This window comes from Pogona vitticeps, chromosome 2 (assembly GCF_051106095.1).
Source record: "Pogona vitticeps strain Pit_001003342236 chromosome 2, PviZW2.1, whole genome shotgun sequence".
Classification (NCBI taxonomy): domain Eukaryota; kingdom Metazoa; phylum Chordata; class Lepidosauria; order Squamata; family Agamidae; genus Pogona; species Pogona vitticeps.
In genome coordinates, this window is record NC_135784.1 from 178,992,410 (window position 1) to 179,019,928 (window position 27,519).

The 27,519-nt window shown below is 45.1% G+C and overlaps 1 protein-coding gene across 2 annotated transcripts; it reads right to left on the minus strand.

Annotated features, from left to right (window-relative positions):
- Positions 1-1,757: 1,757 nt before the first annotated feature.
- On the minus strand, positions 1,758-26,826 carry PDZD4 (PDZ domain containing 4). 2 transcript variants are annotated; one of them, XM_072991444.2, is made up of 8 exons: positions 26,633-26,826; positions 12,747-13,018; positions 12,016-12,106; positions 10,034-10,111; positions 8,349-8,411; positions 8,146-8,247; positions 5,981-6,091; positions 1,758-3,942 (listed from the first exon to the last, which is right to left on the minus strand). In XM_072991444.2, the coding sequence occupies exons 1-8, from the start codon at positions 26,690-26,692 to the stop codon at positions 2,605-2,607; spliced, it is 2,115 nt and encodes a 704-aa protein (XP_072847545.2). In that variant the 5' UTR covers positions 26,693-26,826; the 3' UTR covers positions 1,758-2,604. The 2 variants fall into 2 exon arrangements, with proteins under 2 accessions (XP_072847545.2, XP_072847543.2); XM_072991442.2 differs by having other exon boundaries at positions 10,013-10,111; positions 26,633-26,825.
- Positions 26,827-27,519: the final 693 nt, after the last annotated feature.

Sequence of the window (27,519 nt, forward strand, 5' to 3'; positions counted from 1 at the left end):
GCTCAATGTTTCTGTTCACTGCCTATTTTTCCTGAAAAAATGTAAAATTCATAGGTATCTCCAGTTTTAAATGCAGCTTTGTACTTTACAGGGATTCTCAGCTCCTGTAATCTCAGCAGAGTGTGTGTGTTTTTTTTTTTAAAAAAGTGTGCATTAACAATTTATAATGGGAAACTGCAGGGTTTTTTTTAAATAAAGTTGGATTGTTGGAAGAGCAAAATAATGTGTAGAGAAGAACTAGTAACAAATGTTTCTGCCGAGTTCTGCCACTCCTTGTGGTCATATCTATGCCGTCTTTTCTGTGACATGAGGCCACCAAGTCTTCTGAGTATAGGAAGGTGCACAAGCTGTGAATGAGAGTCATCCCCCAACATTTGCCAGTGCACAATTTTGAGAGTTCTTGGGAAGGATAAAATTGAACAGTTAACTTGATTTATGTGTTTATTACACCTGCATCTTTAAGGCTCTGTTTGTTACATACACACCTGCTGTATGCTTTTAAAATGGGGACAGAATTTATTAATTAGGGGCATGGACGTGTAAGAATACTTAGAGTGTTCTGTCTGGTTCTTGTTGCAGTCTAAAAGCAAAGCTAATAGTAACCTGTAGTCGGAGCTTCTAGCTGTTTTGGTATTCTCACCCACACTCACAGTTTTTTGAAATGAATAGTTCAAGCTGCCTTAGGGTATGACTGGATGGTCTACTTGTCCTGGGCTGAATTAGACTCAATCATCCTAAACCATTACTTTGAAGTGCAGTGTGTCATTTGGGACAATCCTTGCATCCACATATGAGGATCAGGTGGTTTCTGGGCAGGAATCTACAGCGCATCTGAAAGTGACCTTATTTGTCTTTCCTTTAAACAGAAAGGAAAATAACAAAACCATCCCCTTCCTTGTTGTCTCCTGTTCCATCCTTCCTGAGGGAGTAGAAGAAAACTTTAAAAAAAAAAGTTCTATCTGGCACAAGAGTGCCTTATTGGCTCGCTGAGCAAACAATTCAGCACTGCCTTATAAGTTGAAAGAAAAAAAAACCCACCTTTGCATCCTCTCCCTCTCCACGAAGCTTTCATTTTCTCAATATTGATAAGCAAAGAAATAGTTTAAACCATCAATTTTTGTTCAGTCCCTGAAATCACATATGCTGAAACTGAATGCAAATGGAGCAGTTCTATCCATGCCAAAAAACACCAGTATCTCCTGATGGAGACCCAAAAAGGTGCAGGTAGGCACAAATTGTGGATGGGCCATAAGTCATGGCTGCCTAGGGGGAGAAGTGAGCCAACCCAAACCAGACTGAACTAGATCCTTAACCTACTGAGTTGCTTGATGTATTCATTCACTCTGTGACCACATGTTATTTTAAAGGACAGTAGGCTCTCCAAAAATGATCTGCTTAACTTTGCTGTTTGCTACTACCTGGAAATGCAAGGGATTGAACCTAGTACTTCATTCATGCTGTTCAGCTTAGTAGTGGGACTTCTTTCTTATCCGAGTTCAAAAATTAGGGCAGAAACACTTCTTTACTAGCCAATAGTTCAGAAACAGCAGTCATCAGACCTCAAAAGGTTACCCAGTCACTGTCTTGTTATCAAGGACAGCTAGCTTTTTTCTCACACAGTTGTCCCAAAGTAACCCCATTTGCAATACTTTCCCTTCGCCTGTTAAACTGAATTTTGTAGTGCAAAAGCATTTGCTGGCCAGTTTTGGAAATAAAGCCCATGAAACTTGATTTTCACAGGACTGTTGGACGACAAGTAAAAAGAATGGCGTTTTTATTGTAACAATGCAAGTTCAGCCTTGGATACAAGGTTTACCACAAGCTATCTGCTCCCACAGTCTCCCTATGCTAAGCTAAGGTCCCTTGCCCTCAAGTAGGAGCAGAGGATAATCAGATGGTAGATGATGCAAGAAGGGGAGAGTAGCTTGTTGAGTGAGCCTCCAGGGCCCAGACCTTCGGGTTTGAATAGAGAAATGAAAAAGAAATCAATAGCCACAATCACAAAGAGAGAGAGAGAGAAAATTAGAGGAGAGAAAGATGTCACAACATCCCAACTTGGGGCGGGGTGGGGAGATCATCATTGGTCTTGTTGACCTATAAGTTGGGGGTGGGGTTGAGCCTCCTTGTTGCTTCCCTTGTGCTCTGCACAGTGCATGTAGACCACAGCAGATTCCTTGTGCTTCAGGGTGTGATTTGCAGGGGTGAAGCAGGCAAAACTTTCCCCTAAGCAATGGGTAGCCAAGCTGCCCTTCACAATCGCTTTTCATACAGATTGTATGTCAGAAAAACACCTTGCTCCACAGCAAGCAGGTTCAGGTGGGGTGGCACAGAGGGGAGTAACCCCTCATGCCCCTCTGGGTCTTAAGGCAGGCAGACAGCTATGCGGGGCTTTCTGTCCCATTCTACATTTGGTTCAAAGGGGGCCCTTTGAAGCCCTATGGCACTCAAGTCGCAATAAGATCGTTCCCTGGTGTGTTCCATGAGCTACGTTCTTGGTAAAAGAGGAATGGGTTGGCCTGTCTTTTTTTTTTTTTTAACATTCTCTGGCACACCAGCAGGGCATAAAGGACAATGCAGTTCCCTCTGTGTTTCCCTCTGATGTGCTCAAACGGTGGTGACAGACAGAAGCGGGTTGTACACTCTGCGCCCATCAGCTGAACGGGTGCCGTGTGCCAGCATCTCTTGAATGGTGATCCAGTTGTCCAGGATACGGCGACTCCGTTTCTTCATGGTTTTCCGGTGACTCAAAGCCAGGATGTTAACCTCACTTGACATGCCTCGGGCTTCGCTGCCTTCCCGTTCCCTCAAGCACTCCAGTCGGCTCTGCATCATAAATTCACGGCGCTTCCTCTGCTCACGGGCACGAATCAGGTGCTGCTTCCGCTCCTCCTTGCTCCAGTAGCGTCCCATCTTCATCTCACTCACGGCGTCATCATCTGTGGTCATGCCACTGCGTTCCTCGCGGATCTTCATCGCCCTGGCCTTGAGCAGCCGGTCCCTCACTGGTCTTTTGGCCACGTAGCGTGTGCCGTCACTGCGGACCTTCACTTTCCACTCCATGCGGGGCTCCCCTTTGGCCCCAAGAGAGTCCTTGCATATGCTGGCTAAGCTCATAGGGCTGATAGGAGCAGGTGGCTCTTCCCGTTGCCGCCGACTCAGATACGGGCTGCTTTCTCCGGCTGCTTTGGGGCTGCTGCGCCGCACTCGCTCTTCCCGCCGGAATTTCGGCTGTGGAGGTGAAGGAGGGGCAGTCCGGTTGAGGTTGGGGGGCTCAGCCAAGCGGCGCAAAGGGCTTTCCAACAAGGGGGTGCTTCGGCAACTCTCCCCGGTGTTGTAGGCACTGGTGCTGTCCTTGTCTGAACGTTCTGGCAGCTCGGTGATGTCTGACAACTCATGCTTCTTAGGTTCTCCTTCCAAGGTATATAATCCTTCCTCTTCAAGCAGCCAGGCCTTCATGCATCGCTCCCGTAGCTGCTGCATTTTTTGCGCCCGCAGGATGTTGCGGCACTTAAACTCCAGATGTCGGAGTTCCTCCTCCAGCAGGGCGACCTCGTTTCGGTTAACATCCAGTGCTGCGCTGACCAGGCCAGGGTCGTTGCCGTTCTCCAAGTGACATTTCAGCTCCAAGAGCTCCCGGTAGCGTTCGTACTCTTCATCCGTAAGCCCCGGCATCAGGTCTGTCCCCCCAGCACTGGGAGGCTCTCCTGCCAGCAATGAGTCCATGCTGTAATGGAAGTCACGGGGCTGCAGGCTGGGCCCAAACTTCCGTAGGGTCCCTGGGGTGTTAGCAGCACTGGGTGCTTCATCTCCTAGAAGGTCATGCTCAGAGCTCTCCTCATTGCGGGTGCTTTCGTCAGTTCGACCGACGCCACTATCTAGCTCCTGGCTGTTGGTCAGCGGCGTGGCGGGATCCCCAGCTGGCTTTTCTGGTAGAGGTTCATTCTGCGGGAGAAGGGGGACAGGCCACTGTTCAGAGAAACATGGATGAATACAGTACTGTCTTCTATCCAGGTTTTGGGGACAGAATTTCCTGACACCGTGGTATGACCCTTAGGACTCCTGCTTTATTATAATAGCTTTTACAAGGGCAGAATGGGAGGGTTAAATGAAATATCAGTTCCACCCCATGACCGATTCCCATGGGATCTGAAGGACAGGCAAAGGGGCTCCTTCCAAGATCTCAGCTGCTTCGGAAGCATAGAGCTTCCTTCTGATTAGACATCTCAGCTGTTTTATTTATTCCCAGTCACGAATGGCTCCCACAGCATCCCACTATTTCAGAAATCAAAATCATTTTTTCCTAGGCCTGCCTTTGCTGTTGCTTCACAAAGTGGAGGGGAGGGAGAGAGACAGATTATTTTGCCCTGCAGTTTTGGTGCATACTCCTGCACTCCTGTGCACGCATGTGTGCACACACACACACAGAGCTGCTCCAACTGCAGCAAGTTGATCAGAAATAAAACAAGATCATGTATCCTCTGGTTAGCTATTTAGAAGGCAATATGACTTCTGGACATTTGCCCACTCCTGTGTGAGGTCCTTCTATAGTGTGGACTGGTGTGAGTATAGACACTGGCGGATTTAAGGCTTACAAGATTGACTTTTTTGATAATGCGAAACAAGATGGGTGGTAGATTAAGTGATCTGGGGCCATTTATTGGCTGGACTCTGTATATGTGCAGACAGGCATTCTCAACAAGCTAGTTGTTTGTTCAGTGTTCTTTTGTTCCAATTATTTTTAAGCTTCCAGTAGTTAGGAATACATGCCAATCCACTGCTAATCAGCAGTCTTATCTTCTGTTTATCCCCAGTCCAGTGCATAAGCTAAGGCCCAGACACATGGAAATGAGTAGCTTAGGAGCACAATAATACGAGAGATTTGTCAGTCTCTGTTACTGATCACGGGAGGGAAGAGTTGATTTAATAGATTCAGTGAAATAAACAACAGCTTGCTTCACCGTAGGTACAAGCAAAGGATCATCATCTTACTGTAAATCTTTGAAATATGAGTCGGAGGCAAATTTTAGCATAACCATGAGCTCAGTAATTCACTTAGCATGCCGAAGCAGATGGTATGTGCAACCATAAGGGCTGCAGCTCAGCGGCAGAGCCCATACGTCCATTCAGAATGACCCAGGTTAAATCCCTAGAATTTCAGACAGAACTTATTTGAAACCTTGGAAAGCTGCTTCTAGTCAGCGGGGTCCCTGACATATACGGGCCAGAGGGCGCACAGTGTCATAAGCACTGTCACAGAATGGCTATGATGGTGGTGCTTTGCTACCAAATGGGGGTTGCAGCAAGATGACAAACAGGGATACCGATGACACTAAAATACAAATCATTTGGAGGCAGGGCTGGGGGTTTGACACTCATACCCTGTGTTGCTTCGAACGGAATCATGCACACCTCTCTTACCCCACACAGGTTTCACTCGTCTCAGCCATTCTTTTGTAACTTTCATTTGCTCTTTCAAGATCACCCTTCTCATCAACCTTCCCTCTAAGCACAGCCAAGCCAGTGCTGCCACCCATTTGCCATGGCCGTAATGCCACACACACAGAGCAGAGCCCCCGCCCAGTGCTCCAGAAAATTAGAGGGAATGTTGCTTCTCCTATATGCTCCTGCATGCTCATTCATACACATGCAACACTGCAAGCAGGCCTCTTTCCTGCTTTCTTCTGCCTGTCCCCAAAATGAGATGCCACCAACAGGAGAAGGAGTGTTGCACTGCATTTCGCAGCCGTCCTACCCCGATATTGGCAGTTGTGAGAGTTGCCGTTCAACCACACCTGGAAGCCTACCACACTGGTTCTTAACCTTGGGTTACTCAGGAGTTTTGGACTGCAACTCCCAGAAGCCTTCACCACCAGCTGTGCTGACTGGGGTTTCTGGGAGTTGCAGTTCAAAAACACCTGAGTAACAAAGGTTAAGAACCACTGGCCTACCACACCAGAGCTCCCCCTTCAGGATGGCATACCTGCTGACTTGGTGGAGAAAGGAGCCGCCCGGGTTTTGTTCCAGCTTCATGGTCAGAACCAAAGTCATCTAGGAAATCTTCACGGTCACTGTCCTTCCAGCGTTTGGACAGCTGAAAGAGGGAAGAAAGTTGAGTCAACAGTCCCAGGGATTTCTCTATCTACACCCCATCCCAAACCTAGTTCATGCTCTTTTGCATCCCAAATAAGTGCCAGTCTGTACCAGCCCTGCCATTCTGAACTACCCAGATCTCAGCAGTATCTTGCCTCAACTCAAAGCAAAATTATTATTTTGGACTGCATCTCCCAGAATCCCTCAGTCAGCAGGACTGGAGGAATCGGAGTTGCCATCTAAAAAGTAAGCCTTCCACGCTCTGGATTTCAGATTTATTTTGGCCTTTAATAACCTTCTATTTCATTTCATCTGGATATCTGTCAAAGTTGCACAATCTAATTTTTCTTTCCAAAACAAAGTGTGTACTGTTTTTCACTTTAGAATCAGAACCTCACGTTACTTTGTAAAATGTATTTTTAAAACCTCTGTTTATTGAGGGGACTCTAGTGCTGTTCAGACCCATATTCACATCTGAGTCAGTCCCTCTCTTTTAGCCTAATCGGCTTCAAGGGTTGCTGTATCCAGAGAAGGAGCCTTTGCTCCCAGAGAGGCTCATCCTAATCCAATCCCAGTCTAGCTGGTGGCTGAAAAGAGCTGTGCCTTATTCTTGCATGTAGAACCAGGTGCAGTTTCTCTTGAAAACAGAAGTAGTTTTGTGAAGTCTACAGTACCTGTGAACTGATTCTCCCCCTGCCCCCTACAAGCTTCTAGTCCACTAGTATATCATTAGTTAACTGTACTCAGTATCTTCTTGATTCAACCTGGGGCAATGTATGAATGGTTCACCAGTTTCAGTTCACGTCTCCTCTCTATGTTGTCAGGGTAATGCATCAGCATGGAAGAGCATCGACCAAAGCAATGCAAAACAGAATTCAGATATGAGGTCTCTCAGCATGCTTTTGTTTCAAATCACTGCACATCATCATCTGTACAGGGTTAAGATGGGGAAGAACACAGTCTGAAAACTGCACAAGTACAGCAGTATGAGTTTGGTTGTTAATGTATTGCTGCTTGTGTGGAAACAAGGGATACTTGCAGACAAACATTGGTATAATCATCCTAGTTCAAACACAGTTTTGTAGGGATTCAGGAGTATTTTTCCATCGTTCTTCCTTGCCACAGATGATCTGCTGAAGAGGGGACGAGAGAACAGTTGTGTAATATCTTTCGTTTGGTAGTATTAGGAGCCCCTGTATCTGGACGGAAGCACCTGTGAGGTTATTTGTGACTCCAAATTCAGGGAGAGAAGATAAAGAGGGAGAAAGATCTACAAACATGAGGAAACCAGAATACAGAAGGTCTAGTTTCTGGTACTTGAAAGCCTCGGGCATGATGAACAAGAAATAGGTCCATTCCTCGAAGTTAAAACATGCCAGTGTTCCACCACACTGGATTGGACTGGACTGGGCATGCTTTCTTCCATAACAGCCAAAGGAAAACCCATACGTGCTTGTTCTTTGTAATATGCGAAGCAGCAGAGAATTTCCTTCTTACAACCTTACTACTGTGGGCAAGGGTACGTGAAGTGAAGTTCAGGTTGCATATCCAGCCTATAGAGCCAGTGTGGTGCAGTGATTAGGGATGCTGGGCTAGTATCTGGGATACCTGATTCTTAGCCTGACCAGATTCTTAGCCTGGGGAGGAGAAAGAGTGGAGGAGAACCAGCTGTGCTACCTTAAAGCTTACTGGAGGAAAAGAAGGATATAATTATGATGAGTAAAATAATCATATCAATAGATCCTCTGATTCTCAAACCACAGGAAACCAATTTGTGCTAAGCCTGTCAATCTGGTTCGCTATTGTTTACTCCTGCATAGGGCAACTTGTTGCTTTTTCACTGCTCATTTCCTCAGAGCTTCAGCCACCACAGCTAGTGGCGAGGTCTGCTGGGGGGGTAAAAGACCACAAGCAGTTGACACTGATTGAGAGCAGCTCTTCCGAGTTTCAGGCGGGAGTCTTTCCCAGATAGAGACACGGGTGGAGAGTCAGCCACTGGGCTGTAGCTCCGGCTCATCCTTTTTCAGCCTCGCGGCACATCTAAATGCCTCTCACCTCAGTCTCAGGCCTAGCCAGCAGCAAAGAAATGTTTGTTCGCTCCTCCTGGGTGAGAATGGCTACAGCCTCCTCCCGATTTTGCACCTCCATGCCATTAATCTAAGATGGAGACAATGCACATAAGGGCAGGTTTAAATTCATGTCAAACTGGCCTTGGCAAACAACATCTGTCTGCAACAGACATTCCCCAAAACATTCACCTGGACAATACGATCTCCTTCCCGTATGCGTCCATCTTTGGCAGCGATGCTGTTGGGGTTCACCTGGAATAAGAAAAGTTGCATGAACACCAGTAAGTTCCTCGAGTATTCTGCTCGCTTGATTCTGTTTACTGCTATAGCCTCCTACCCTTGGAATACAGAACAAGACTGGAAATGGTAGGAGAAAACTTTTTTTTAGTGTCCAGAAATTTTATATGTAATCTAGTGCTCTGTAATGTAGTGGTTTGTGATTTCAGCCACGGAGTCACGAACTCAAATCTCAACTTGGGGGGGGGGCAGGGATCACTTCTTACTATTAATAAAAGACTACCTAAAGCTGCATGAAAATGCCTTTTTGTGTTTGCAAAATTTATTTCCATTTATTAAAGATCCCCTTCCTAGAATACAGCGATGATTTGGGGTAGCACTAAAGCTGGCCAAACTTCCTAACGTGATCTCTTTCAATGGGTAAAGACCTCCAGGTTTCATAGCTTGCCTCTGCTTTTCTGTGCTGATGACTTGGTGCATTAAACGTTTCCCTGCTCCCAGCATTTTTCCCAATAGCTGTGAATTCCACAGTGATGTGAGATCCAGTGCAAAAAGTTGCTCCTGATATTGTTGTTGTTATGGGCTGTCAGGCTTCTTCTGAATTAGGGGGGAGCTGATGAATTAATGACCTTGAATAGGGCCCATCACATACTGCAAACTCAAGACCAAAGCTTCCTTTATTGAGTCAATCCATCTTATGTTTGGTCTTCCCCTTTTCCTACTGTCTTCACATTTTCCCAGATTTTGTTTTTACCAGTGTGTTGTCTTCTTGTGATGTACTTAAAGCATGATAAAGTCAGTTTTCCCCACTAGCTATGAAGTGCACAGTGCCACAAAGTCCTGCTATTGAAATACTTCACAACGTATATGAAATCTATCTTAAATTTCTTCTTGCTATTGTTAAAGATCCTGAATAGGTGATTTTTAAGTGGATTGTATTCAGTAGCAGTCCCCTTGGAATCTTAACTTGCTGCCAAAGTAGAAGTGATGTTAATTGTGTGAATGCAATTACCATGTATGCTTTTAACAATGTCAATAAGCATCCGCAGGGAAGGATAAATACTGGAATAAAGAGGGGGAGAGAATTTAGTGCATCCACTCCCTGTTGTGGTTCCAAAAAACATTCCTCCTCTTACCAGATGTTGTTGATATCACCTTGGGAGGGGGGAAGGAACCCATTTCAGTCTGTGAATCTTGTTCTCTCCAAACATTCCTCCTCCCTTACTTTAAGAAGATATCAGAAGGTTTTCCCTTCTCTCTAAATTTCATGGAGTGAGTCTGACTTTCTCTGACCTGCAGCGATACCCTCTAAGGATGCCCTTGAGAACTGTCTGAAGCCACCTAGTGGTCATATTGACCAAAGTGCCTCAGGTGAGGTGCACATGCAAATATAGCTGGTCCTGGTAGGTCCCCTACCAACAAAGTAAGAAAGCTCACAACAAGCTCTTGCTGCTCCTGCCACAGGGGCATAAAATGAGGAACTCAAGTTCCCTGTGGCTCACAGGGTTTAAATCCTGGTGGGCAGCTCTGTTCCCTCCCCCACCCCACAACTTGCCTACCTTGCTCTCCCCCAGCCAAACACATCACACCCCACCAAGGGCTGCCCCCTCCCCCACCTCTCCAACGTAGATGCCTACATCGTCCTCGTCATCAGTTCGGTAACAAACCATCAGGCCCAGCTTGTCCCTGTGACTGGATTTGTACAGTTCCACCTCCTGTGGAGACAGAGAAACCACCAGACAAAGGTCACACAGAGTCACAATCCATCATCACCACCACCACCACTGCCGCCCTTAGAGAAGGAAAGATTAGAAGAGCTGACGGAGCACTCTAGACTATCCACATAGAAATTCATAGATAAAATATGGAGTCCTCTTCTTTGGCCCTGTTTTTCCACATCTGCACTCAAAGTCAGCAAAGGCAAATAGTCTATAGACCTTTTACGAGGATTATTATTATTATTGTGGGTTTTTTGGGCTCTTTGGCCGAAAAACCCACAACAACCACTAGATCCTGGCCGTGAAAGCCTTCGCGAATACATCATTATTGTTGTTTGCCATTTACTAGGGATGTGTGTATGTTTTTCTGCTAAATGGTAAAGTGGGATCAGATGTAACATCATTTGACAGCGTGAATTATGAGTTGTCCTACTTTCTTAGCAACTTGGGTCACAGCTTCCCATTGTTTTTAATTGTTTTGTTTTTGGTATTTGTTTTGGACCACAACTTACACAAATCCTCAGCCACCCATGCTGGTTGAGGCTTTCTGGGAGCTGTGGTCCTAGAAAGGAATTTATCCTGTTGTTAAAAAAAAAAAATCCATGTAAGGCTGATGACATAATCAACCGTACTGATTTATTTATTTATTGGGAATAAAGTGTTCCTGGTTTCTTCTCTGAAGTCCCCATGGAATATCTTTTGTCATCAGTAAGTTGTGGGAGGAAGTCTTTAATTATTGAAAATCACTGCTGCTGGGATGACTTTACCAGCATTGGCAATGATTTCAAGTACTGTAATTAAAGACTTCCCTTCTATCCTGCCATCTCCAATGGCTTCCTAATGACAAAAGAGATTCCACAGGAACCTTTGGATATTTGTGTATCTAGTGGGGGAATCAGAAATATTTTCTGAAGAATCGCTGCAGCTGACTACACCATCAGCCTTATGCAGCGTAACTTTCAGAATTCAGGATCTCACCCAAAATTTCCAAGCACGTGCAGTGCTGATTTTCAGAGGAATACTGTAGCGAAGTTATAGTTGTTGCATGTAGGAGCAGGGAGAAGAACTACAAGTCTTCAAAATACAGTTTTAGAGATGGCAAGCTTTGTATTGTCCTGCCCATGGTGTTTGCAACAAATTTTTTTAGCATGTTCTCCCTGGGGACCAGCTTACCATTCTCTCTAAAGAGGCCATGCCATTCTTCTCCCTCATCTTGTTCCATATTTTCCCTTCAATGGCCACTCCATTTTCCATGGCTTCGTCTGCACTGCCTTGCTTTTGCATATGGTGGCAGTCGTGGTGGTGATTTGCTCCTTTGGATATGATTTTTGCAACCTATCCATGGGATTAGTATCTGTTGATTCACTTATCCGCTGGCTAAAAATGCTAAATAACCCACCCAATAATTATGTATTTGTATTTCCAGGGTGTATTTACTAGAACTGGCCACTAGAGGAAGCCAGAAACCATGCCACATACAGCATTTGATACAGTACTTACATGTTTTTCAGCATCCACGGGGGCAGGGCTTGAAACCAATCCCCCCCGCGGATACCACAGTCTTACTATACTGTAAAAACACAATGCATTAAGTCGGCCATTCCCAATGGGAGCCATATGGTCCCCTGGGGAGCCCTGGCACGTTTGAAGGGGGCCAAAGGCTAGAAACAATTCTTAACATCCCACCTTATAGGGTTCATTATGCAACTTACACAATGCTGATTCTACCTATATTTCATATTGTGTTTATGACCATGGCCAAAAGCAGGTTAAAAATGGCTGCATTAAGGGAAGCAATGTTCTGCTTGTTTATGCTTTCATGGCACCTAAAACTGCCCACTCCATGTGGTTTCCCTTACTGTGTGTGGCCCATGCTTGGCCTATCTCCATCATTTTCTCACCTCATATTCCAACTCTTCTGCACGCTCAGTCTCTGGAGCACCTCCTTCCATGAATTCCACAGGGTCATAATATTCATGGCCTATTGCAGGGCTGTGAGCAAGAGGAAACATAAGGCAATTGGCCAAAAAGCCTCCCTTGGCCATTACTAACTCTCCCTCCCTTAGGACTCCAGCCATTCATGCACAAATTCAATAAATCCTAGTTAAATTTGAAAACTTTAACCTAGAACCTAAACAAATGTATCTTGCCATGGTATCTTGAGGTAAAAGGTATTTTCCTTAATACGCCCTTGTACCCTGTTGTTATGTCCAAAATAAAGAGGAAACTAGCTCAAAATAGACATTTGGGGAAACATAGTTGCCGGCTGTAGAGAAAAAAAATGGTCTGTTCTGCTTGTGTCTCTTAACAACACAAGCGTAAAAACTGGGTGAGCCTCACATCATGCATTGAGAGAAACATTATCACCTCTGATTTTCCCATCAAGCTGCCGTTACTTGTACAGCTGCAGTGGTTAGTTAAAAACCGGCAAGCCAAAAAGGACAGAGGAAATTACTTTTTTGAAATATAGCACCGGACATTTACCACTCCATTGCCACCGTTCATGTTGAGTGGAAGAGCTGCAGTCCAAAAATAACATTTCCAGGCTCTGGGACAGAAGAGACTACAAATTAAAATGAAAGGAACGAAGAGTGAATGGAGAAGATTTTCCTCAGGGGGAAAAAAAACTCACAGATCCGGCAGCCCATAGGGTTCCAGGGTCACAGCTGGGGGACTTGGAGGCCGCATCCTTCCCAGCCCTAATAGGTGTTCAAAGGTGATGTCTGTCTGAGTCCCGTTGTCTACCAGCGTGGTGGGATCATTCTGGGGGGCAGCACCTTCACTTCCACCACCTCGGCTGCGGGGACTGCGCCGTAGCACCTGGATCACCAGTGGCTCCTTAGAACACCGAAGGGCTTCCAGGGTCTGCTCCTGTGAGAGGCGGGACAATTCCCGACCATTCACCTGCAGGAGGTGGAAGCAAGGGGGGGAAAATGGGAAGCAAGGAAACAGATTTCTGACGCCAGGTTCCTGTTCTTCTTCTTGTCTCCTCCACTGAAAACTATTAAAAAAAACACACCACCACCCATCACAGATATTGTCACCCCTGAGTGGCTCCCTCTGAAGAGAAAGGGAGGAAGCGCAATGGGTTCTGCACCTTCCTCAACTCTTCGTTCCCAACTTTTGCTTCATGCACGCTGTTCTAAGCAAAACCTCCCATGGTCGAGAATGATCTCTTATGTCTGTCGTAGCCATGAAGCTTTTCTCCTCTTTCACTGAGGAGTGACACATTTGCTTCGCACAACTGGGCGTAGATACAATGAAAGAATACAAACTGTTCATTTTTGAGTTTATTAATGTTGTGTCTTTATTTCCAGGGAAAGGTGCTTGTGGGATTTTATCTTGTGTTCCACAGCAAGTTGGTTATCATGGGGGACTGTGTTGTGTGCGTGCAGAACTGCCATTTAATACTCTGTCTCAAGCAATAACATGTCTTATGTCAGCCTTAACTATGGCACCTTAAGGAAGCGCTTGTTAGTTATGTACCATCAAGTAGGAACTGACTTATAGTAACCCTAATACTGTAGAACTTTCCAGTAACTGAAGTATTTAAGGAGTGGATTTACCAGTTCCACTCCCCCAGTGAGTTTCCATGGCTGAAGGGAGAATTCAAACTCTGGTCTCCAGAGCCCTAATCCATGACTCTATCCATTACACCACTCTGGGGTCCCAAGCCCTTCCTTGGTTATATAAAAAGGTAAAGGTAAAGGTTCCCCTTGACAATTTTTGTCCAGTCGTGTTCGACTCTAGGGGGCGGTGCTCATCCCCATTTCCAAGCCACAGAGCCAGCGTTTTGTCGGAAGACAATCTTCCATGGTCACGTGGCCAGTGTGACTTAGACACGGAACACTGTTACCTTCCCACGAAGGTGGTCCCTATTTATCTACTTGCATTTGCATGCTTTCCAACCGCTAGGTTGGCAGGAGCTGAGACAAGTGACGGGAGCTCACTCCATCGTGTGGATTCGATCTTATGACTGCTTGGTCTTCTGACCCTGCAGCACAGGCTTCTGCAGTTTAGCCCACAGCGCCACCACGTCCCCTTGGTTATATACTTTTCCCTATTCTCCCGGCTGTATACAATTCCTTCTCTGTCCAATTAGTGTTCCATACACCCGAATGACTAGCCAGTCCCTCAGGCAAACATGTGTTCCTTTACAGAGCCATGAAAGAAGCACTATGACAGCACAGTGAACTATCAGACTTGGGTATTGAGAAAGTGGTGTTGTCTTGAGACTTATTTTAAACACACTGTGGTAAAGAGATAATGTTTTAATAATTTTAATTATAAAGAGAAATGGTTTATCCAAAGTGCAGTTTCCATGTGGATATTCCAGGAGCCACTAATTCCGGTCTTGCACCATAGAAATTACTTGCACAATGTCCCACCACACATGCGCGCCCACATTCATTTTTGCTGAAATTTGTGCGCTCTTTTGAGTTCAACCAAGATACAATTTGCCTGTCTGGATATAATGCATCAAATTTGCCACTTACAAAGATATATTGTTCATGAAAGATTACTGTTTATTTAAGTTGCTTCACATTGTTTCAAAAATTTGAACATATAAGATTGCTGCCTGAAACTGGGCCCCGTTCTTCCACAATACACCAGACTACAATAAATGTCCATCTTGATATTTTTCATTTTTTGGTGTTCCCTCACCACTTTATTTCCTATGGCAAAAAAAAAATCACCAACAAAGAAAAGTGGGTAAACATCACAATTTCTACTTGTTCTGCACAGAACTCCCAAAATTCAGGCAGTCCTTAAATGGTATGAACCAGTGCCACCCTAGCCCTTTGTGTATGCCAACCTATGCTTCTTCCTTCCCTCTTGCAGCAGGAAGCCCAGTATAGCACATACTGAACAATGCCATTTTATCCTCACCACAGCCCCTTGGGGCAGGCCTAGTTTTCACAAAGCTGATAAACCTTTTTGAGGTTTAAACTACTTAAAACTACAGAGGAGAGGTGTGTGTAGTTGTTTAATTTAATTCTGCTTCATTAGAAACACATTAGAAACCCTTCAAAACTAGCAAGTCAGAGAAATGGCTAAATCACTGCTCTATCAGCTGTACCAACTGGGTCCTTTTAAGGAGAAAGGTGGGGTAAAAATAATTTAAATAAACAAATGGCATCATCCATGAGACAAAAATAAAAATAAAATAAAGCTTCAAATTCTTCAGCTAACGTCATACTTGGCTGATTTTTGGGAAAAAAATATAACTGTTTTCTTTGCCTGCTAGACATCTTATTGAAGCATTAAGACAGACACACTATTTTAATGCCAAACAATGGCCAGTTGCAGGCTTGATGGTGCAGCTGTCAAAGGCACAGGAGCCCTGCCAGAAACTATGACAGAACTAATAGCCATGCCTAGGGTTGCCAACACTTTTCTGGAAAAGTTTCTGTGTCTGATTTTAAAGCTTATATCTGTCCTGTCATTGCAGCACAATGAAAAAATCCTGCTTTTTGAAACCTGAATCTTGAAATGACATCCCCTGTTTAAATTTCTAGGAGGAGAGATGTGTTTGTTGCAGCAAAAACAACAGAGATTCTTAAAGACTCACTAGTTTTATTTGACACAAGCTTTTGTAAACTGTTTGCCACATTAAATAAAACTAATCACTATTTGTCTGCCACACTTATTTCCCAACCATCTTGGCTTATGTTTCTTATTTGTCTATTGCTGTATCAGATCAGGCTTTATAAGCAGGGCTCCCCAGATAAGTGGGCTGGGGTGCAACTGGGGCACTGGCCCCATCAAGCAAGGGCACCAGTGTCTCCAGCTCCACAGAATACCTTTTCAACTTGCCTAATCATGCCACGTTGCTCCCTGGAGACCCCTACACATCATAGAGGACAGGAGCAGGTCCCCAACAGCATATATATCTTGGTTCCATAAACCCTCTGGACAGCCCCTGTCTGCTAAGCAGCTAAATGCTGAATGATGTGCACATGGCTGAGATTAATTTAAAAAAGAAAGGTGGGAAAATTCTGCCACCAAACTTGGCTAAAGGTCTGGTGGGAGACAAGAACCAAACAACAGGCCTGCTAGGCAAGGGCTACAGTTTGCCCAAAATGCAGTTGTGTACCATATGCCTGGAGCCTCTGAGAAAACTGAACATCTGCTTCACAGTTAACATTATGACCAACAGCTGCTGGTCATTCTCACCATCATGAATGTGTCTAATCTTAGGCCTGGATTACTAAAGGCAAGGTAGAAAGGAAACCGCAGGAGTCTGAGGTGAGTGAGTAATCTCCACACATTTAACCTAGTATTGGGTCCAGGGGTTGCTTCTGGTCCACACTGAGGGGTGGGGGTTTGAGATGTCCCGCTCCTGCTCAGACCAGAGGCCATTCTACCACTTCATTGGGTTCCACATGGAAACCAGGCCTCCACCAGAAGCCATCACGACGTGGTCTTGTTGCAATGCATGCTAGAATTGAAATGTGCTCTATTTGCTCCTCTTGAGTCTCTTGACATTGCATTTTAGTGTGTAAACTTCTAAAGTTATGAGGAAAAAAGCAACATTTCTCCCTCTACTTTCTCCACACTCAAAAGGTCCAGTACTGTTGTGTAATCTTTGCTTAAACCAAAAAAGTCCTGAGTACTTTCCTCATAGAAAAGTTTTCCCAATCCCTTGATCATCTCAATTATCTGTGTCCTACAGTTCTCCTGTCTTGAATCGGTGGCTGGCAGGCTTCACAATGGGTGACCTACGTAGAACATCAAATCCAGCCCATGAGCCAGGCATGGTGACCCACCAATGGCTTAGTAAACATATTGGTTTTATTGCCTAACACTACAGAAGTGTGTCAACAGGAAGGATCAAACATGTGGATAGACTGACACACATCATCAAAAAAGAGAACAAAACTGGACTAGAGAGTACACACACACAAATGCCAAATCTGAAGTGATTTTATAACAGGGAAGACTCTAACCCACTGAGTCTGCTGACCAGGTCCTGCTAGTATGGATGGGCAACTTCAAGGTCCCTAATTTCCCTCTTTATTCTTCTTTATTTTTAAACCAGACAAGTCTAAACAGTTCTTCAAATAGACTATTGTCCTCTGGCAGCCCTGCAAAAAACAAAGACCGTCCTCTACAAAACAGAACACACACTCACCTTACCCCTGGAAAGTCATAATACTGTACATCATTGGCAAGGAATAGTAGGCTTGAAAAAATCATAGGGAGATGGGAAGCCACCATATTGAGTCAGACCATTGATCCATCTAGCTCAATATTTGTTTAGCCTGACTGGCAGTGGTTCTTTAGGGTTGCAGCCAAAGGTCTCTCCAACCTTATCTGGGATTGATTTGGGGACTTGCAAACATGTGCTTGAGAGATGCTTTTTACCACCACTGGCTTGTCATAAAGCAAGGGAGGATGCCTTACTTCCTCGCCCTGCAGTGGCAAGATAAGGTGCATCCTACTCAGAGCATAGACTGCCATTACTTTGTACCAATGTTTCCCTGCAATATGTTACTGCAAGGGAGAGACGGGTGTGCTCTAAGACCATGCTCTTCATCCACATAGGGTACAACAGTAAGCCCCAACTTCCCTCTGTGGTATCCTGTTCAAACTCTGTGTGTACATCTAATGGGGTGGGTAAACTGTGTTCCTCCAGATGTTGCTGGACTCAAAATCCTATAATTGCTCAGCACCAGCCATACCAGTTGGGCAGAGACAATTTGGGGGGACCAACATTGTTTGATGGGCCACAGGTAAGTTGGCTGTCTCTGAAGTGATTCAGAAGCTCTTACAATGTGCGGGCTTTACATGGCGGATAAGACAGTAGGAACAGATCCCTCTGATGCAGGGGTGCGAGTGGGGGAACTGGCTTGCATGATCACTGCGTCCCAGGATAAAAGACAGAAAATCAAGTAGTCCTGATTTAGCCAGGGAATGCTGATTCCCCGCTTACTTCAAATTTGATCAGCCCCACAAGAATGCAAACAAATCCACCTTCTATATAGAGATTGCATCAGAAGTTGCCACAGTGCTATCCCCCTGAAGCAGCCATCTCTATTTACCATCAGACAAAGGCGCCCAGGGTATTTTATTTTTTGAATGTGCTATATTTGATCATTCATAGCTAAATGGTTTCTCCCACTGTCATAGCAGAAAACCCTATGTTCTCTCTCTATCTGTTGTTTATACAGCCACAGAAAAGGGAATGTCCAGAGAGCCTTTGATTTTAGGAGAGTGTGTAGCTATCTTTGTTTCTAATCTCACTTCAGTTGCTATTTCGCTTTGTGAACATATAAGCAAGTTAGAAGCCTGAATGAGTAAAGGGAAAACTCATTTTCCCACGTACATAGCTTATGAATATTTGTGGAATTAATTGGAGAAATTCCAAGGTCAAGCATGTTTGATTAATTATGCATGTAGATACAATATTTGTTGCCAACTTCTTTGCTTTCCTAGGGGTACATTCCTGTGCCTTTAAAGGTGGCAACCGAAGGGGAACGGCAGCAAGTGCTATTTTCAGTCAGTGTCACCTGAAATCTAGGAAGTGTTCCAGATGCTTTACTTCTGTTTCTCACATGAGGCACAAAGAAAAGGAGAAAAAAAGTGAGCCCCACCTTGGCTAATGCAAATGCCATACAAAGATATCTGGACACTTCTGTGCACTTCATAAAAATTATGAAATGTTTAATTCCTCCCCCCCCCCACTTCCAATATTTTATTTCTTCCCCATTTTATTAATCCCTATTGGAAATGGGAACATGCTACAGGGAGATAAAAATCACTCTAGCTGTTCCTGGGCAAGGTGATATCTGAATTGGCCTCCAAACTCTGCCCTTCCTTTATCATAATCCAAACCCTAACAACTTTCCTATACAATAGAGTGTGTCACAGGAGGTCCATAATGACACACCCATTGCTGTGCACACACTCTCCCACATACATATGCTCATACACATGTAACCCTCTGTGATTATTGTGGGAAGCTGCACAACCACTTCATTATGCGTCATGGGTTGACGCACCTATGGGTGCGTCATTGTGCAGTGCACCCTCACACAGGGTGCAGAGTGATTCTGTGCCTTGCCTTGCCTTTTGCTGATCAGCCTTGTGTGTGTCTCTCTTTCTCCATCACTGCAGCTGCAGTTACCATGGAAACTAGAGTGATTGATACAGGCATCTGCAGCTGGGGAGAAAGAAAATATCGGGAAAGGGGATCAAAAGCAGAGCAAATCTCCTCCCTCCTCCCTCTCCTCTAAGTCCAGAAACCAGAGGGTGCCGTCCATTCCCACCCACCCCCTTTTCTCTTCTGTTCTGAACTATGGAAGAGTCGAGGGGAGGCAGGGGAGAGGCGAGGACTATAGATTGTCTGCCTGTTTGAAATGTGGGGTCACTGGGAGGAAATCTGCCGGAGCTGGCAGGGAGCAGACGATAACTAAAAGAATTGGGGGTGGGTTGCAGGCTGTCGTTTGGGGGCACATGAAGAGCTAGAGGGTGGAGAAATGAGGCTGCAATTTTAGAAGCTGGAAAGAAGCCCCTAGACTGGTGGTTTGGAGAGGGGCTGTGGGTGGGAACGAGGAGTATGTTCTCTGCCTTGAGCAGGCCCTGTAGGAATTTATAACAAATGCTAATCACATTCCTGCAGGCAGGTCTGGAATGAGATCCAGCCTCAGGCCTTCAACCGATGGTTCCCCACAGCTTTCCTTTGTGTGTTTCTTTCCCCCTTCATCTTTCCCAAACTGCCTCTTCCTGCAACTCTCTCTCCCCTCTCCATCCTTTTTTCTACAAGCTGCTGTACATCCTTTTCTCCCGTACAGAATTCCACCCAGCCTTCCCCTGAAAACCCCATTCCTTCCTATTTTCAAAAGCATATTTGGCCAGAAACTAGTGTTAGAATGCACAACCTGGCCCCACTGCAGCGGAGAAAATGGCAAGTGGGGTGGTGGTGGATGGACGTCTGCTCATATGTTAACCGGGATTGAGTCTGGTGGGTAGAGATGTAACCCGTTGCAAATAAGGCCTGTGAAATATTAGCAGCTGTGACATTGTGGGTATGTCTGGCATTATTTCTGTGAGTGTGTCACTGCTGTATTATGTACAACTGCTCTCTCACTCTCTCGCTCTCTCGCTCTCTCTCTGTTTATTTATAATTATGTTTTTCTCTGGGTGTGTAGCTTGTGTCCAGAAGGCGCTTGCAATCTTATGCCAGCCAGTGTGCAGCTCTGTCAGCAAATGTAATTATATGATGTGAACAGTCTTCTGTGTGTGTGTGTGTGTGTGTGTGTGTGTGTCTGTGTTTCTTTTGTTTAATTATTTAAAATATTTTTTATCCTGCCTTTCTCCTAAAAAGGACTTACATCACTAAAATACAATATTAAAAGCTAAATTAGGCAAACATTAAAGAAGAATTAATAACACTGTACTTAAAACGTTTAGTAAAACAAAAACCAGATTTAGAAGCAACAAAATATAAACCATCCCATTTATTGTTATCCTAGACCATCAGTCACTAAGGAAAGTCTGCCTGAAGGGAAAGGTCTTTGCTCCTTTGTATATATTTACAAAGAGGTTTTAGTATATATCACAACTAACCAACTTATCTCTGCCTCTCAGTGATTGTATGTGTATGTTCTAGAAATCATGTGCTGTGAATTCAACTCTGACTTATGGTGTCCCCTTTCAGGGTTTTCTAGGTAGAGAATATTCAGAAATGGTTTACTCTTCCCTCCTTCTGGGGGGTGTCCTGGGACTGTGCAGCTTGCCCAAGGCCACACAGGCTGGCTGTACTCATAGTGGGGAATTCAACTCCCAAATTCTGACTCCACAGCCAGATACCTAAACCACTGAGCTATCTAGCCAGCTGTAACCAGATTTGTGCCTGAGTTGGTCCGAGTGTATTTTTACTGGTGTTCTTGTTTTTGTTATTAGTTTTTGGTGTGAGATGTTCATCCAGATAGGTTTTTCAGAGAACTACTGAACCAGTTTTCTTTCTCTCTTCTTCAGCAGCTTACTGCTCCTTAACATTCTCAGTTATATTTAGGAAGGAGTGTGCTCATATGTTTATTTTTATTCCAAAATAAGGAATCTTTTTTTAAAAGGGGAAAAAAAAAAAGATCTGCTGGATCAGAGCAGAAGTGCATCAACGCCCTGTCTGAGACTGCAGCCAGTCTTATGCCTTTGGGAACTCACATAAGCATGAAGGCAGCATCCATCACTTGTGCCTCTCCCTAGTTTATGGTATTCAAAAACAGGCTGTATTCAAAGGCTGTACTAAGCCATGGTTTACGTTAATAACTATGGTTTGTTAATTCTACCATTAACTGTTCTGTAGATATTGACCAAAGGAGTCGCAAATTATTTTTCCCATTTCTGGCTTCTTTCCTTCCTGCTGCTTTCGTCAGGTCCTATTTCAAGGTGAGCAACTGGGGAAATATACCAAGAACAAGCAACAGTGATGGGACAAGCCAAGTAAGATCATGTAAGCTAACAACAAACCATGGCCAGCGTTCTGTTCAATCCCACAACCACTGCAAAAACAGACACACTTGGAGGAGCCTGCCAGAGTAGCAGGAATGCTTATACTGTACTATTACCCTTTTGTTCTGCATTTAGACAATAGTGTGCTGGCCCATCACATTTGATTGTGGTTTGTGGGTCACTAACAAACCATGATTAGTTTCCAGGCACAGACTTGAGCAAGCCAGAGTTCAACAGACCACAATCTGGCTTACCATTATGTGCTAACCCTACCAGTGACTCTGATTAGCTACCTATGATGGCTAAGAACCATTTGGAATATTTTCACTCTGTCCCCTTTATTAAAAAAAAACACTGTATAAGTAGTTAGTCACTGTTGGACCTGGGGACAGTAAATTCCTAAGTGAAGTAAGTTGATGAACCTCACACATCCTAGATCCAAGAGTAAAAGTTATAAGAAGAAAGCCTTGTTTCAGAGTGTTTTGAAAACAGACAAAGCAGGCACAATGCCAACAAAAAATGTAGGATTAAATTGATCTGCCTCACTGACCATTAGGTCAGCCAACCACTATCAACCAGCAATATGTAGAGTCTGACTAGAAACAATACCGCAATCATTGGTAGGAGTTTTTTTAAAAATCAGAATTCTGCGTCATCAGCTCCTTGAACACATATACGAACAAGAAGACAACAAAAGGTTGTTCATAAAAGGTTTTATATCTGTTTTATATTCATAAAAGGTTTTATATCTGTTGATTTTTTTTTCTCTCCCATCATTTGCCTATTCATTGCTCAGTGACTTTATGTTCATTGTGTGAACTGACACCTTTGAAGAAAGCAGCTTGTGCAAGGGGATATGAAACCTCTATTTGTGCCGCACTGGCAAATCTCTTTCTGGGCAGAGTTGTCATCTTGGCTGGGGAATTTTGAGAATTGTTGTTTTTTAAAAAAAGTAATTGTTTTGAGTTCTGAAACAGTAGTACTTGGTCTGTGAGGCGCTCAGTCCCACATCCCAGGTGTAACGCTTGATGCTACTAGTGATTTTGTAACTGTGAGTCAATCCAAGAATACATGCCACTCTTACACTTTGAAAACAAAGACCTATGAATTTTTCAAGAACAAGTTCTAATCCATAGGCTTCAAAATAAGACACCTGTTGCCTTCATTGTGGGTAACAGTTTTAAATGTTGATCTAAAAGACTTGGGCTAAGACTCCTCTTCACCATGTCATTCCCTGGCCAAAATCCTGTTGATGAAAAACTTGCCTGTTGGAGCCATAAAGCAGGCAGTCTGTTCTTCCCCTTTGTTTTTGTCATGTGGCTGGGTGTGCCATTAACTTTCGGAGTGGAGGAAGTGAGGGACCACAACGGATGGCTTGCTGGACAGGTAGGGTCCTGTGTGCAGTTGCTGATGCATGCTATGTTATCCCTAACAGAATTCTGGCCACCATCTCAAAGCCTCTCTGTCTTCTCATCATCTGTAATACTGGAACAGTCATTTCCATCAGAAGACAGAAATAAAGACTGTAAAGTTGTTGTTGTTTTTTTAATATCAAAAAGTGATCTAGATCATTGGTTCCCAACTTCGAGTAACCCAGGGATTCTTGAACTGCAACTCCCAGAAGCCTTCACCACCAGCTGTGCTGGCTGGGGTTTCTGAGAGTTACAGTCCAAGAATATGTGGGTTACCCAAGGCTGGGAAGCACTGGTCTAGGCCAACAGTAATTTGCTAGGTTTTTCATATATACACATGACAAGAAGACAGCGAAAACTGACATAAAAACTGTTAAAATTATAGATAAGCATGGTTCATGGTTGAGTTCTTCAACTTGAACATGTTAATTGATGATATTTCTCAATGTGTTCATGGTAAATAATCTCACATCTGTGAGAATCTATGCAGTCACCTATGACATCTGTTTCTATGGTCATTAAAATGAGTAAAGCAGCCATGAGGAAGACCATTCTTAATTCACAATTAAGTGTCAGAATTTATTATATGTCAGAATTTATTCCTTGGATTTTCTGGTTATGTATTGCCTCTGAGCCTTCAGGTATGTTAGTTAGGTAGGAAAACAAAGATATCTTTTTCAATTTTCTGCAACTTTGCTTACTTAATAAAAGAGAATTTTGTCTAGTCAGCCCACTTCTACATCCATCTCTTTGTTTTCCTGTGCTCTGAAGTGAGTTTTAGTAAATGAAATTGATTTGGGCTCAAAAGAAATTTTATCTTCAACTTTTAGCAAATTTCACTTGTTGATCTTAAATGTGCATACACACATGCACAGTCCATTGCTCTGATTATTTTTGTTTGTTTGTTTGAAGTCATAAATGTACCAGGGAATAAATAAAGTATGAAGCAACAAAGGTTCCCTTCTAATGTTTGTAACAGTGCCAATTTTAATCTGGAGCTTCCTGTCCAAACTGATGTCTTTAAATGGCATTGATCAGTTTTTATAAGTAGGTTTGGAGCTTTGCTTGGAAAAATCAAATAGGATATTTGCTATCAAATATCCAAAGAGTGTGCAATCGTGTTTATACAAACTTAGTTCTCTCGCCCACTGTCCAGCATAAGTGAGAAAAAGAATGAGGCAATGCAAAGCACAGGAGCCTACATGTACGCGCGCACACACACACACACACACACACACACACACACACCTCACCTGTTGGAAAACCATCCCAATAAGCAGAATTCTCAACTGAATGGAGTGGGAAAGTAAAATTATAGCACAGTTCCTTTTGCTGATCTCACCTGACAATCCACAGGATCTCCTTGTTTCTCCCATTCATTTCCCATTGATACTTTTTTTTAAATAGAGACAAAGAGAGGAAGGGCCTGCAGGTATCTGAGTCTGCTAATTTTAGAGCTACAAGCTTGACTCATAACAGCTTAATAGATAGCCTCATGTGTCTTTTCTCTGTAAAAGAATCCATTTATAATGAGACTATCAGCCAATCCGTTCTGTTCCGCTTTACTGGGAGGAAATGTGGTTGCTTATTAGCAATTGCAATAAAACTACAAAAGGAAGATACGAGGTAGCATCAGTACGCAGCCGGCTGAAATACAAAGACTGGCAGAGCAGAAAGGAGGCAGTTCTTTGACGGCACAAAAGAACAAGAAACTTGGGAGGCCAACTTAGAACAGCCACTTCCAAAATGCAACAAGATCTTCTTTGGTAGATGCTTGATTGCAATGTTCATGCAACAGCTTGAAAGAGATATATATGTGCATTATTTAAATGTAGATATCAATTATAAAAAAATAGATATATGGTGGGATGCTTTAGTTATAAAGAAAAATAGATATACAGTATGGTGGGGTGCTTTAGTGTATGGAGACTTGATTGATTGATTGATTTGTCTCATTTATAGGCCACCTTTCTCCTGAAGAGGAGGTACATTATGAGCACCTAAAGAGCATACACACTGAGGGGTAACCCATGAATATAAGGACAAAATTCATGTCACACAGCAGGCTTATTTGCTGCTTCTCCTGTGCCATTAACAACATTAAGAGATTTTAAAAGCAAAACAAAAGAAAAAGGACTATCCTTTCCCTGCACAAACAAGAAACTGTAAAGATAAAACCATATGACCAGCATAATATTCCAGCTGACAAATACACTGATGCCTGCAACATAGCCAAATAAGCCCTGGAATTACCAAAGAAAGCTATATTATTGCACATTTCAATGATACACACATACACACAGGTACATGCTGCCTCTATGCCTCAATGAGAAAGCACCAGAAAACCCAGAGTATTGCACATCTGTACACTAGACAAAAGGCATTTATTGTAGCTAACTGCAATATAATGCTCCCTACACTGTCGATATTTCACCTCAAGCCTTACTACGTTTGTTTCTGCCCTGATGACCCAAACCAGCAGGTTTTGCTGACCACGGATTGGAAGGAGCCTTTGTACCTGGATAAGTGAGGAGAGGGAACGAAAAGACCTGGATTGACTGAATGTAAAGGGATGAACTACTACAGGGAGAGAGAAAGGGAGAGGAATTCAGGCTTGTTTGTTGAGTGAATGAAGGAAGGAAGAAAGAAAGGAATGAATGTGAGACTGAGGGAGAGCTGCTAGACAAAAAAGAGCGAGTGGGTGCAAAGAAGAGTGAGAAACTAAATACCTGAAGAGATAAGAAGGAAGGAGATTTTTGTTTTGTTTTGTGTGTCTGTGTGTGTCTTCCCCCCCCCACCCCGAAAAATGTATAAAGGATGAGGAACTGAAGGGAATGTGAGATCCAGGTTGACTGGAAGGGGGAGGGAGGACTACCTGTCCAGTGTAAGAGTCAATCCCTTTCTCTCTCAGGCCGCCCTCCCTCCCTTTCTTCTGCTTGGGTGTCCAGTGCCACTTCTCCTAAATACCCCCCCCCTTTTTTCTTTTGCACGAGCCCCCTCCCCATCATTTCTGCCACTCTGTGCTAAGGGGGAAGGGGGGGAGAGTAGTTGCTAGGCAACCTCCCCTCATCCGGTACCTGCTCCCCTCCCCCACTGCAGCATCACCCCTTCTCTCTTAATGCCACAGAACCCCCCTAACCCTCGCACCTCACCTCTTTCAGAAAAGGGATGGGGGTCCCTGCTCTGCAAGATGCCTGGATCACCTCTTCTTTCTTCAACAGCCTCCCTCCTCATTCTACCCCTTCTGCTTCCCTTCACCCCAAATATTTTCACAGGTCACCCCAGAGAACAGCCCCACTCCCGGCTAAAACTCCCGTGACACCTCTCCTCGCTTCCCTTGTCCCTAGACGACCCCATCTCCTCCTTCCCCTCCTTTACCACATCGCACCCCCTTTTAAATCCCCAGCTCCCAGATCTTACAATCCCTCCCCACCCTCTTTTGGCCCTGCCAGCCCTTCCAACTCATGCCATCCTAAACTCTTCTTTCCCTCGCAGATCCCTTCCCCGCCCCTTGCTCTCCCCCACCCGCACCCTCCTCATTCTGGCCATATACGCTCCCTGTTGGGGCAACCCCCCCTCCCCGTCAATCCTGCCAACCCCGTCGATTTCACTGCCCTCCCCACCCGCCCACCTACCCCCGCCCGCTTACCTGCAGCATGACCCTATATTGTTCTTCGGGCTTCTCCACCACACACATGTTACATCCCATGGCGATGCCGCTGGAGGGGCGGGACCGAGGGGGACCGCCGATGGGGAGAAGCAGGGTCAACTCATTGGGAAACTACAGGTGGGGGGGCGGGTCGCTCGCCCTCCCGGCCCCCCACCCCACCCTGGCATAGCCCTAGGAAGGAAGGGAGGGAGGGAGGGGGCGGGTGCCCTCGGATCGCTAGCCGCGCCATTCAACCCCCCGGGGGCATGGCGGCGGGGAGAGGAGCACGAAGCGCGGGTGGGGTGGGGGGTGGGAGGAATCGGCGGGTGTGGGCCGAGGGGGCGGCCGGGAGCCGTGCCTCCCTCCCCCCCTTGGGAGCCAACGCGAGTCCTCCGCAGGAGGAAGAGGGGACGGGGCGGCCGGTGCCGCGGCTGCGAAGCAACGCACACCCGTCTGCCGTCTGGACAGGCTCCCTCCCCGGCTCCGCTTGCCAGAGGGAGGAGGGGAGGGGAGGGGAGGGGAAAGGAGGGGGTGCGCGGCGCTTTATAAATATGGATGACTTCGGGGAGGGACGGGAGGGGAGGGGACTCCGAGAGCCCGAGCCGTCGTCGGAGCGATGGTCCCACCGTGTTTCCCACCCCCGCCACTCACTCTCCCCCCCCCCCGCCGCCGCCGCCTCCTCCCTCCCGTCACACTCCGGAGTGACCTTCGCACCTGGCTAATAGCCGACGGCCTTCACCTGCGACCCACCCACCCCGCCGCCCGGGTCCCGTTTTCCTTCCCCAGCGTCACTGGTGAACTCCGGCCACCCTTCCCGCCTCCGCCTCACCGTCCTGCTTCGACCCTCCCGTCCCGTCCTTTCCCATTCCGGCTACCCTTAGAGAGCC